Source organism: Pongo abelii, chromosome 20 (assembly GCF_028885655.2).
Source record: "Pongo abelii isolate AG06213 chromosome 20, NHGRI_mPonAbe1-v2.0_pri, whole genome shotgun sequence".
NCBI classification, from domain to species: domain Eukaryota; kingdom Metazoa; phylum Chordata; class Mammalia; order Primates; family Hominidae; genus Pongo; species Pongo abelii.
In genome coordinates this window covers 42,478,556-42,492,149 of record NC_072005.2, presented here as the reverse complement: position 1 = coordinate 42,492,149, position 13,594 = coordinate 42,478,556, and the positions used below count along the sequence as shown (strand labels likewise).

The 13,594-nt window shown below is 43.6% G+C and overlaps 1 protein-coding gene across 1 annotated transcript in view; it reads right to left on the bottom strand.

Moving 5' to 3' along the window:
* LOC100460716 (zinc finger protein 568) overlaps positions 1–13,249 on the bottom strand; it is a 29,996-nt gene extending 16,747 nt beyond the window's left edge. Inside the window, 2 exon segments of the mRNA XM_009232521.4 lie at positions 12,004–12,045; positions 12,716–13,249. Of these exon segments, the coding sequence (XP_009230796.4) occupies positions 12,004–12,045; positions 12,716–13,093 (420 nt within the window). The 5' untranslated portion in view covers positions 13,094–13,249.
* Positions 13,250–13,594: the final 345 nt, after the last annotated feature.

The following is a 13,594-nucleotide window of genomic DNA, read 5'->3' as shown; positions in this document are numbered from 1 at the left end:
TCTGGGAGGTGAGGAGCGCCTCTGCCTGGCTGCCACCTCGTCTGGGAGGAAGTGAGGAGCGCCTCTGCCTGGCCGCCCCGTCTGGGAGGTGAGGAGCGCCTCTACCCGGCCGCCCCCTCTGGGAAGTGAGGAGCGCCTCTGCCCGGCCGCCCATCGTCTGGGAGGTGAGGAGCACCTCTGCCCGGCCACCCCGTCTGGGAGGTGAGGAGGACCTCTGCCCGGCCGCCCATCGTCTGGGAAGTGAGGAGCGCCTCTGCTCGGCCGCCCCGTTTGGGAAGTGAGGAGCGCCTCTGCCTGGCCGCCCCATCTGGGAAGTGAGGAGCACCTCTGCCCGGCCGCTCTGTCTGGGAGGTGAGGAGCGTCTCTGCCCGGCCGCCCCATCTGGGAAGTGAGGAGCGCCTCTGCCCAGCTGCCCTGTCTGGGAGGTGAGGAGCGCCTCTGCCTGGCTGCCACCCTGTCTGGGAGGAAGTGAGGAGCGCCTCTGCCGGGCCGCCCCGTCTGGGAGGTGAGGAGCGCCTCTGCCCGGCCGCCCCATCTGGGAGGTGAGGAGCGTCACTACCTGGCCGCCCATGGTCTGGGATGTGAGGAGCCCCTCTGCCTGGCCGCCCCATCTGGGAAATGAGGAGCGCCTCTGCCCGGCCGCCCTGTCTGGGAGGTGAGGAGTGCCTCTGCCCGGCCGCCCTGTCTGGGAGGTGTACCCAACAGCTCCGAAGAGACAGCGACCATCGGGAGTGGGCCATGAGGACGATGGCGGTTTTGTTGAAAAGAAGGGGGGGAAGTGTGGGAAAAAGAAAGATCAGATTGTTGCTCTCTCTGTGTAGAAAGAGGTGGGCATAGGAGACTCCATTTTGTTCTGACTAGGAGAAATTCTGCCTTGGGATGCTGTTGATCTACGGCCTTTCCCCCAGCCCCGTGCTCTCTGAAACATGTGCTGTGTCAACTCAGGGTTAAATGGATTAAGGGCGGTGCAAGATGTGCTTTGTTAAACAGGTGCTTGAAGGCAGCATGCTCTTTAAGAGTCATCACCACTCCCTAATCTCAAGTACCCAGGGGCACAAACACTGCAGAAGGCCGCAGGGACCTCTGCCTAGGAAAACCAGAGACCTTTGTTCATGTGTTTATCTCCTGACCTTCTCTCTCCACTATCATCCTATGACCCTGCCATATCCCCCTCTCTGAGAAACACCCAAGAATCATCAATAAATACTTCATAAAAAAAAAAAAGAAAAGAAAACTTCACAAAGATGACAGTAGATTTCAATAAAAGGAAAAGAAATAAAAACATAAAACAAAAAAAATACTTAAATCATACAATGGCTGGAATAAATCTCTGAAGAGAAAAATTACCAGACTCAAAGGTATAAAAAGAGATTATGCAGAATGCAATTAAAAAAGACAAATGAGCCGATGTACAGAAGAGAGATTAAGAAGATAACGTGAGATGGCTTAATAGATATTTAACTGAAGTTCTAAAAGGAGAAAAGAGAAGGAATTAAGAAAATGGCAGTATTGGAAGATAGGACAGCTAAGAAATTTTCAGAATTGGGAAAGGCATTATTCAGATTCAGGAAGCCCAATAAGTCTTAAACAGAATAAATAAAAATAAATCCATGCCTAGACAATCACACCAAAACTGCAGAGCACTAAATACAAAGAGAATACATGAAAAGCAATTTGGGATTAAAAATAGATTATCTACAGAAAAAAAAAAAGTCTGACAGATGACTATTTAATAACAAAAATGTAAACCAGAAGACAGCGGAATGTCCCAGTGTGAGGGTAAAATACCTTTCACAAATGAGGGTAAATAAAGACATTAAAAAAAAACACACCAAAATCAGAGAGAAAATTACTATTTAATTCCATCTAAAGGAAAGTGATCCCAGATGGAAAGCTTGACATGTAAGAAAGAATGTGAACCAAGAAAGTGGTAAATACATGGATAATGTAAGCTAACACCGAATACATAAAATAAAAATTTCTTATGGGTTAAAAAAAGATAGAAGAAAAATACCTGACAATAATGTAAGTTGTTTGATTAGTTAGAATATATCCTACTTCCTTATTTACCAAGAACATAATAATATTTTTTAGTTTTAGACACTAGTAAGTTAAGAAAGTATATTAAAATTTCCAAGGTAACCACTAAATAAACACAAATAGCTTATAACTTTCAAACTCACAGAAGGGAAAATGAAATGAAGATAATGAAATACAGAAAAGGTAGAATAAAAAGCACAAAAATGATACCTTCAATTATATCAGTAATTACAAGCACTGTAAATAGACTAAATACTCTTGTTAAAGAACAAAGTTGGTCGCCAGGCACAGTGGCTCACACCTGTAATCCCAGCACTTTGGGAGGCTGAGGTGGGCGGATCACGAGGTCAGGAGATCGAGACCATCCTGGCTAACACGGTGAAACCCCGTCTGTACTAAAAATGCAAAAAAATTAGCAGGGCATGGCGGCCTGCACCTGTAGTCCCAGCTACTTGGGAGGCTGAGGCAGGAGAGTTGCTTGAATCCCGGAGGTGGAGGTTGCAGTGAGCCGGAATCGCACCACTACACTCCAGCCTGGGTGACAGAGTGAGACTCCATCTCAAAAAAAAAAAAAAAAAAAAGAACAAAGTTGGTCAAAATTGTCAAAAACCAAAGCCCAGCTCTATGCTGGTTATTAGAGACACATTCAAAACATAAATATTCAGAAAGATGAAAGTTGGAAAAGGATAACTTTATGCTTACCTAATAAAAAATACATATTATATATACATACACATATACATAAATGAAATAGAAACTCTAATAGACAAACCCTAATCATAGTGGCAGATTTTAACAAAACACTAGAAATAACTGATAGATACAACAGACAAAAAGTCAGTAAAAACAGAATATTTAGATACTGAAATTATTAAGCTTGATCTAATGGCTGCATATAGAACAATGCACTCAATTCAAATAACATTCTTCTCAATCATATATGGAAGATTTTGAAAAACTGACCACCCTGGATCTTAACACAAGAGAAAAACATTTTGCATGAATGAATACATACTAAGGAAACGATGCACATTAACACAACTGCCTTATGGGCAGGGGGAGGATGGGGGTAGTAAATGGCATAGAAGACAGGGAATAAACAAATAATCTGAAAAGAGTGGCCTTGCTCACACCATTGATAACATGAGTACTCCCAGATCCTACCATGGGAAAAAGAAAAGGAAGACTGATATATTTTATGAGGCTAGACCAGAGGTCAGCAAACTTTTTTTGTAAAGGGCCAAATAGTAAGTATCTTAGGCGCTGTGGGACATACCATCTCTGCTGCAACTCCTCAACTCTGCCATGCAGCACAGAAGCAGCCATAGATGTTATATAAATGGATGAATGTGGTTATGTTCCAATAAAGCTTTATTTATGAACACCAAAATTTGAATTTCATCTTATTTCCATGTATCATAAAATATAATTCTTTTGATCATTTCCCCCAACCATTTAAAAATGTAGAAAACAATCTTGGTTCACAGTCCAAGGCCACAGTTCTCCTGGGATAGAGTAACTTGTATAAAGACATTATGAACAATTGAAATTACTGGCCAGTCTTACACATGCCACAGATTTAAAATTCTAAGCAAGTTATTAGCAAACTGAATCCAGCAATATGTAAAAATTCATCACACATCATGACTAAGTTAGGTTTTTCCCAATAAAAGGTGTATATGATACTGGAAATAAATTAAAATTATTAGGCACATTAACAGATTAAAGAGAAAACACTTAGGATCATTTCTTTTGTTTTCTTTTTCTTTTTGAGATGGAGTTTTGCTCTTGTTGCCCAGGCTACAGTGCAATGGCGCGATCCTGGCTCACTGAAACCTCTGCCTCCCAAGTTCAAGTGATTCTCCTGCCTTAGCCTCCTAAATAGCTGGGATTACAGGCACCCGCCACCTCACCCGGCTAATTTTTTGTTGTTGTATTTTTAGTAGAGATGGGGTTTCACCATGCTGGCCAGGCTGGTCTCGAACTCCTGACCTCAGGTGATCCGCTCGACTAAGCCTCCCAAAGTGCTGGGATTACAGGCATGAGCCACCGCGCCCGACTAATCATTTCAATGGATGCAGAAAAGGCATTTTAAAAATGCAATATTCCTTCATGATAAAAACTCAAGAGCAAATTAGCAATAAAAAGCAATGTCCCTAACCTGATAAAGGACACCCACAAAAAAAACAAGTGCCAACTTAAGTAAAAGTGAAGTATCTAAAACTGAGTAAGACAGAGTGCCCATATTCACCATTCAAAACTGTTCTGGGAGGTGGAGCCAGTGCAGCAAGATAAGAATTAAAATAAAGGTTAAAAAAGAAGGAAATAAATCAATACTAATAGACAAAGACAATTATTTACAACTAAAAAGTGTCTTTATTCATCAATGATATGATCAAGTTGGATGACCCCACATCCAAAAGAATCTACAAGATATCAGAATAAATAAGAGTTAAGCAAGGTGGAGGGATATAAAATCAATATCTCAAAATCAACTGCAATAATCTGTCATGGGAGTTTTAAGAAATAAAAAATCAATGGCAAGTCTATATACCAGAAACAATAAGAAAATTATATTTTATTTCATTTACTTTTTTTTTTTGAGACTGGGTCTTGCTCTGTCACCCAGGCTGGAGTGTAGTGGCATAATCATAGCTCACTGCAGCCTCATCCTCCTGGGCTTGAGTGATTCTCCTACCTCAGCCTACCAAGTAGTTGGGACTACAGGCATGCACCATCATGCCTTGCTAATTTTTTATTTATAGTAGAGATGGGGTCTCACTATGTTGCCCAGGCTGGACTCAAACTGCTGGGCTTAAGTGATTCGCCTGCCTCGGTCTCCGTAAGTGTTGGGGTTACAGGTGTGAGTCACAGCACTCGGTCTATATGCTAAAATTAATGTCATCTAAGAAAAACACAAAATATAAAAACACCTAGAAATAAAATTAACAAAAGATGTGTAAGACTCTAATTATAAAATATTTATTGAAAACCATTCCACAAGATTCAGGTAAGCAGAGTTATTTAGAGGCAGAGGAAGACTCAATACCGTAAAAATGTCAACTTTCCCCAAATTGATCAAAGGTTTAATGCATTATAAATCATTATCCCAAAGTTTCCATAGAATTTGATCAGCCAATTCTAAAATGTATATGAAGCCAAAGCCTAGGAACAGCTAAGACCTTTCTAGAGAACAGGACCATGGTAGAGGAATGTGACTTACCAAATATCAGACATTACTAGAAAGCAGTCTTTAGGCAGTATGGTTTAAATAGACAAATGGACTGGCAGATTAGAAAGGCGAGCCCAGAATAGACAAACACGTACATAGGGAAACTTAATTGATGATGGAACTGCCACTGAAGTACAGAGACAGGACTGTGGAGTAAGGAATGTGCCTCCAAAAAGAGGTTTGGCCTTTGTCCCAGCTCTTGGGAAGTAACCTCTAAACATTTTGAATTTCCTGAGTGATAGGAATGTCTTTGTTATTTATGGTGGGCCCCTAAGACCACGTCTGTTAGTTTATGCTCATGAGATGACTAGGGCTTGGGGCTGGCCACACCTACTTCTACCATGTAGTCGGTCTTGGGACTTTGAGCCGTGTGATACCAGCTTGACTTTCAGGCAAGGAAGGAGGACAGATGCTGGAAACTGAGTTCGTGCACATGGAAAATGATTCAATCAACGATGCCTATGTAATGAAGCTTCAGTAAAAACGGGGCACTGAAGCTTGAGTGAGCTTCTCTGGTTGACAATACTCTGGGTGTACTGCCAAACATCAATACTGGGAGGGTAATACAACCCAATGTATCCTTTCCCTGTTATAAATATGACTGTGAATATAACAGCTTTCAGAGTTCTGTGAGTCTTTCTACTGAATTATATGATGGTGGTGGAAACACCTGAATTTGTAGCTAGCTGGTCTGAAGTGAGAGTGGTCACGGGAATCTCTCAAGTTGTAGCTGGTGTCTGAGTGACGGCATCTTGTAGGGACTGTTCCCTCAGACCTTGCAGTTTGCCTAATCCTTTACAATGGCCTTTTCAATAAATGATGTTTCGGATATTATCCAAATGGAAATACCATACCCTACAATTAATTCCAAGTGAATTGAAGACTTGAACATTAAAGGCAAAATAATATCATTTATAGAAAATAGGGATAATATCTTTACTCTTAGGAGAGATTTCATACACAAGATGTAAATAAATTAAAGAAAATGGCATTAAATTTGAAGGCATTAAAATTGGGAATTTCTACCATCATTTAAAGGTTAAAGTAAGAAAGCATGCACAGCACATATAACTGGCAAGGACGACAATCCACAATATTTAAGAAATGCATACAAAGCATTAAAAGGAACAAAAACTCTAGAAATATAAAAATCAATAGAAAAATTAGAAATGACATAAAATTGTACTGCAGAAAAGAGAAAACATGAATGCCGATGAGCATGAAAGTTGCGGGGGTGGGGGGCTCAACCTCATTTAGTACCAAAATACGCAAATTTGAAATCAAAATAATATATATCAACTCATACTCAAGTGCGTAAAAATTTAAAAGTTTAATAACACCAAGTGTTGGTGAGGATATGAAGTAAAAGGAATAGTAAATGAGTATAATAAACACTTTAGAAAACAACTGGGCAATGTTGAGTAAGGCTGAAAACGCATATAACCTATGAGCTAGCAATTCCTTTTTTAGTTACATACAGAAATTCTTGCACAGAATACAAAAAGAGGAGTTCAAAAATGTTCACTGGAGTAATGTACACAATATAAATGAAAAATGTATTCATATAACGGATGGCTTTACAGTAGGATAAGCTGGCAATGTGAATGAATCTCTTGAACACTCGTTGGAAGACAAGCAATAGAGTTGCAGAAAAATCCAAACAGTATGATTTCTTGACATCAAATTAGAACAGGAAAATAAACACATACGGTTAAGACTATATAGAAAAACAAGGAAATGCAAAACACAAGATTCGGAATAACAGATACCTTTGACAGCTAAAGAAGGGGATTTGGATTGGGACGATCAAAGCACACATGGGATTTCTAACATTAGCATTCTACCTCTTAACATGGGTGTTCAGTCCCCCTTAATATGTTACACATGTTCTACTATTCAATATTTAATAAAAGCAGTTTTAAAAAGACAGTTACAGGCCAGGCGCGGTGGCTCATGCCTGTAATCCCAGTACTTTGGGAGGCCAAAGCGGGCAGATCACCTGAGGTCGGGAGTTGAAGACCAGCCTGACCAACATGGAGAAACCCCATCTCTACTAAAAAATCCAAAATTAGCTGGGCATGGTGACACATGCCTGTAATCCTAGCTACTTGGGAGGCTGAGGCAGAAGAATCACTTCAACCCAGGAGGCGGAGGTTGCGGTGAGCTGAGATCGTGCCATTGCACTCCAGCCTGGGCAACAAGAGCAAAACTCCATCTCAAAAAAAAAAAAAAAAAAAAAAAGACAGTTACAATATAGCATGATAAGGACTATAAGAGATACAGCAATTGAGACCAAGTGCAACCATGAGACTGACGCAGGCTTCATAGATGCTGGTTCTTGACATAGGTTCAGTAGAACCCAGAGAAAGGGGTGGTGAGGGATAAATGCCCTTCTTGTGTTTCTTGTACAATGGAGGCATGAGATGACTGTGCATTCTGGGAACTGCTAGTAGTTTAACACAACTAGGGTAAAGTCAGAGAGGGAGCAGAGAAACGAGGCTGAAAAGAAGGATCAGATCCTGAGACATTTAGACTTGTTCTCACAGATGAAAAGAATTAACTGAGGGGTTTTTAAGCAGGATACATTGCCTTCCATTAAAAGAAGAATCTTGCTATAGGAAATAAGAAAATAGTGACCTACTCAGGTTGAGGGGTGTGGGGAAAGTTTCACGTAACATGTAGAAGATTAACTGGGACTTAGAAAAGGAACAGAATTCCAACAAGCAGAAAACACACTGAACAGCACTCCAAGTAGAGAGAGCAGAAATGGAGGTAAGAAGGGAGACCAATTGCATCTTGTGTTTCTGAGGAGCAGAAAGTTAACTGGGATAGCTGATGAGGGGTTCTGAGAGGAGTAGAGAGAAGTGATGTTGGAGAACTCCACAGGAATCAGGACAGGAAATGTTTTGAATGACAGGTTATACCTGCCAGGACTAAATACATCATCTTTGCTCACCACTTTACTCCAATACTAAGCTTTGTGCTCTGCTAAATACAGAATGTGCTTTTTAGTAAATATGCAATGAACGTGAAAGGACTGGAGATTTATCCTGAAAGTAACAGGGATTCACTGAACAAAATATAAAAGGTGACATTACTGGACTATCTTATTGGCAAAGAGTAAAAGTGGAGCCAGGGAGCCCAATTAGTTCAATGTAGTATCTACTCCCACAAGGCAAAAGACAGTGGAGTGAGGCCCTAGGGCATAAGCTCACAGAACAGGAAAAGAAAAGAAAAAATGAAATTGGGCACTTCATTGGATGTTGGGGAGACCAGAAGGTAGGAGCTGGGGGACCCCAGGTTGCCAGTGTAAGTGCAGCTGAATTTCCATTATCATCACATTCCCCAGACTGAAATTACGAAGAAGCCCATGGTCACAGAGCTAGTAAATGGCAGAAATGGGCTAAGATTCCACCCTTTCATCACAGTGCACAGCCTCCCATTAGCAGGGACAAAGGGCAATTAATATTTTCAGGAGAGATGATACAGGGAGAAATAGACAATGAAGTGTTGAAGTGCTAGGGGAGCTGAAGCTTCCTCCCCACCGGTGTGCAGGGAATGGATGGGGAGGGTGTGGTGATCTTCTGATAATCTTAGGAAGGTTTTGGCCTCTACAGGAATGGGAAGAGAAACTCAACAAATTCTTACAGAATTCTGAAGAAAAGTCAGAGAGAAAGAAACCGATTAATTCAGAATAGAAAATACGTTTCTTTAGTCTTAGAGTGAAAGTAATTCTTGAGGACTGGCCAGAATTAATGAAGTAAGTGCTACATCCAGACAGATCCAGGACAAAAAAAAACCACCTTAAATTTCACATCCTACAAATACTATGCCACTCTTTAATGCGACTCCAAAGTCGCATAAAAAATCTAAATAAACACTCCAAATTTGGAATTTTATAGCCAACATTCTCTGGTGAGATATCACAGGAGATACCTTAAAGACTAAATTGTTTGGATAAAAGACAAAGTATTTTAGGAAAATATAAAAGTAACTATTCTATTTTTGTGGTAAGAAAGACCATCTGGCATAGCATAAAGGGAAAAATTTTAAGAAAAGAGTTGATTTATTTGAATACATTTCTGAAAACTAAATGAATCTAAAAGCACACAAAATAGATTAACTGTGAAAAAATATTTCTAAAACAATGTATAAATGACAAAGAGAAAATATGCTGAACATATGAAATGTTGTTTAAAATAAATTAAAAAACATAGCATTCTTTGACAAGTGGGCAAAGGAAGTCAGTAGGTGATTTAGAAACCCCAGCTCTACCCTTTTTTTTTTCTTAGACGGACTTTTGCTCTTGTTGCCCAGGCTGGAGTGCAATGGAGCAATCTTGGCTCACCGCAACCTCTACCTCCCAGATTCAACTGATTCTCCTGCCTCAGCCTCCCAAGTAGCTGGGATTACAGGCATGCGCCACCACATCTGGCTAATTTTGTATTTTTAGTAGAGATGGGGTTTCTCCATGTTGGTCAGGCTGGTCTTGAACTCCTGACCTCAGGTGATCCGCCCGCCTTGGCCTCCCAAAGTGCTGGGATTACAGGCATGAGCCACTGCACCTGGCCAGCTCTACCATTTTTAACTGTGTAAGTTTGAGGTGAGTGACTTGATTTCCTCAGTTGTCAACTTAGTATAATACTCTATTTCATTGAGTCTGAGATGTCACTGATAATAAGGCCCTTATAACTTTATATACTAGGAAAGAAAAAAAAATGCCATCAATGAAACTATGACTTGCCAAGAATTTTTGTAAAGCCCATTCTGATTTCAGAGGTTAAAATGTGAGAAAAATTACATCAGAGAATTAATGAAATCTAGTCATACCTGTCTAATAGAGTTGTTACGTGGATTAAACAAGATCACATCTGTAAAGAACGTCCAACTATAAGTGGCTCAAAGTGCATGCTCAATAAGTTAGCTACTTCTATTAGTAGTATGAACCCACTCTGAAAAAAAAAATCACATGACTACACATATAAGCAGACAAAATAATCTGAAAACATTAATAGTGACAATCTGGATGGTGGGACCATGGATGGAGTGACTTAAGCTTTCTTTGTGACTCCCTCAAATTTTGAAACTTTTGCAAAAATTGTATATCACTTTAATCATAAGAGGGCATTCAGGTTATTTCTATCTTGAGGAAAAACTATCTGGAGATAAAGTGGACAGGTAGGCATTCCAGGCTATAAGAAATCGAGGCCGGGCGCAGTGGCTCACGCCTGTAATTCCAGCACTTTGGGAGGCCGAGGCAGGGAGATCACAAGGTCAGGAGTAGGAGACCAGCCTGACCAACATGGTGAAACCCCATCTCTACTAAAAACACAAAAACTAGCTGGGCATGGTGGCGCACGCCTGTAATCCCAGCTACTCAGGAGGTTGAGGCAGAAGAATTGCTTGAACCAGGGAGGCGGAGGTTGCAGTGAGCTCAGATCACACCACTGCACTCCAGCCTGGGTGACAGAGCAAGACTCTGTCTAAAAAAAAAAAAAAAAAAAAAAAAAGTCTTGGCGCAGTGGCTCATGTCTGTAATCCCAGCACTTTGGGAGGCCAAGGCAGGCAGATCACAAAGTCAAGAAACTGCGACTATCCTGGCCAACATGGTGAAACCCTGTCTCTACTAAAAATAGAAAAATTAGCTGAGGATGGTGGCATGCGCCTGTAGTCCCAGCTACTTGGAAGGCTGAGGCAGGAGAATCGCTTGAACCTGGGAGGTGGAGGTTGCAGTGAGCTGAGATAGCACCACTGCACTCCTAACTGGCGACAGAGCAAGGCTCCGGGGAGGCCTAGGCGGGCAGATCATGAGGTCAGGAGATCGAGACCATCCTGGCCAACACAGTGAAACCCCATCTCTACTAAAAATACAAAAAATTAGCCGGGCGTGGTGGCACGCGCCTGTAATCCCAGCTACTCGGGAGGCTGAGGCAGTAGAATCGCTTGAACCTGGGAGGCGGAGGTTGCAGTGAGCCGAGATTGTGCCATTGCACTCCAGCCTGGGCAACAGAGGAGACTCGGTAGCAAAAAAAAAAAAAAAGAAAGAAAGAAATCGATAAGCAGGCCGTGCAAGATGGCTCTCGCCTGTAATCCAAGCACTTTGGGAGGCCGAGGCAGGTGGATTGCCTGAGTTAAGGAGTTCGAGATCAGCCTGGGCAACATGGAGAAACCCCGTCTCTACTAAAAATACAAATATTAGCTGGGCATGGTGGTGTGTGCCTGTAATCTTGGCTACTCAGGAGACTTGAGGCAGGAGAATCACTTGAACCCAGGAGGCGGAGGTTGCAGTGAGCCGAGATTGCACCACTGCACTCCAGCCAGGGCAACAGAACGAGACTCTGTCTCAAAAAAAAAAAAAAAAAAAAAAAATTGATAAGCAAAAGGCTATTGCATATGATCATGGAGGGGACAATGTAGAAATTAGTGAGACTGAAAAAGCTAATTCTGTTCTTCAATTTCCCTGCCAAATCACTGAGGCATGTTCTCTGTCAACACTGTTGTGAGCATGAATAAAATCCAGGGAAGTGGAAATTCTAGATCAGATGAGACAAGGTTTGCAAAATAGACAGCCCTGGGCTGCTTTAGGAAAATGCTACATAAATGCAGTTTCCTCCCCTCTTCCCCTTTCTCCAAATCATGAATGAAAATCTTTTAGATAAATTTCTGAAATAGGACACTGTCCTGAAAACCAGTAAGTCCTTTCCAAGAAGAAAATGTCAAATGCAAGTTACCTCCTCCATCACTTCAGACGCACAGCAGTTCTCTTCTGGGTTCTTAAAGAAAGATGTGGGAAAACATTAAGAAGCCATAAGACAACAATCCCTCCCTGAACCCCCTGGGAGGCCAAACTCCTGCCCCACCCCAGGCACTGAAAAGGAGACCAAAGAAGCTGCAATCCCACCGCTCTCTGTCATCCTCACAAAGAAATGCAGGTGACCTTAGGAGCCCAGACAGAAGTACTGGGAGAGCCCCCCAGACCGTAGCCTTCTTCCTCCATAAGAGCCTAACTTGGGAAACTTTCAGGCCTAGCGTCTTACACTGAGCCCAAAAGTCTGTGTCGCCAAGACACAGCTTAAGTGGACCCACCTGTCAGGGTCTCAAACTCCTGTCCTTTAGGCTGGGGGCACCTTTGTGGGTCTAGATCCCTGGTGGCTACTGGGTGAAAGAACAGAGAAGTGGATATAGCAGGGACTCCCCAGCCCCAAACTCTAGAACCATTTCCACCCTCAACACACACTAGAGATAGACCCGGTGGAGGGAAGGCCATTCACAGAGATTCATTACCTACTGACTAGTCGCAGTTGGGGTTTGCGTAGACGGCCAGGACCCATCCACAGGGCAGATCCCGCCCAGCGTATCCCCAGAATGTACGGTGAGGGTGTCCCGCCCCCTCCCAGGCCTCCCAAAGATGGGGTCGACGACCCGGCACACGCTCACACTTACATGCACAGCCACACAGAATCCCGTGCAGACAGGACTCCCACCACAGCCCCGCAGGCACAGCGGGCACAGATCGCCAAGCACCTGTTGCTGGGCGCACAATCCAGGTTCGGGAAGAACTGCCCGAACTTTTAGTCCAGACAAGAAGACGCAGGGCCGCGATACCCTAGACCTCCTAACATTCCCAGACCGCTCCAGCGCCAGCCTCACACCACACCCACTCCTTGCTGGCGCGCGGCCCGACACTGCCCTCTCCCGAGCTGGGGGCCAGTGGCCCTGACACTCTTCTCCCATCCCGACTGCACGGCCCCGACACTCCCTTCCCCATCGCACAGCCCTGACCTCCCTTAGCGGTGAAACGTGGGCATGCAGCCCGCACATCCCCGAGAGCCACTTGTCTTTTAAACTCCAGACGACCTCAGCCCCGCGCCGGGACGCCTCACCGCCCCCTTCGGCGTCCTAGCACTCAGGTCTGAACGAGTCCATCCCAACCCAGCAGGCTCCGCAGCCCGGGACGTTCCAGCCCTTTGCGTTCCAACACCCGCCAAGGAAAGGGGACTAGCCTTCTTCGGCCGGAAATGGTTGGCCGCGGGGCCCCCTGGGAAATGTAGTCCAGAGGTGGGTGCGCCACCCGGGGGCCTGGACCGCACCACGGTCACTGGCGCTCACAGTCATGTCCAGTTCCCCGCCTCCAGTGAAGCCGAGGCCAGACTGCCCAGCTGCACCCGAGCACCCTCCCAGGAACTGGGCAAACACACAGGCCCAGGCAGCAATAGTTGGCCGCTGACGGCTAGAAAAAGGCTGTGGGGCAGTGGAGGCTTCAGAAAAATGTAGCCGCAAACCCGGGAAGGGGCGTCCGGGCCCGCCGCCAGGGCTTCCAGG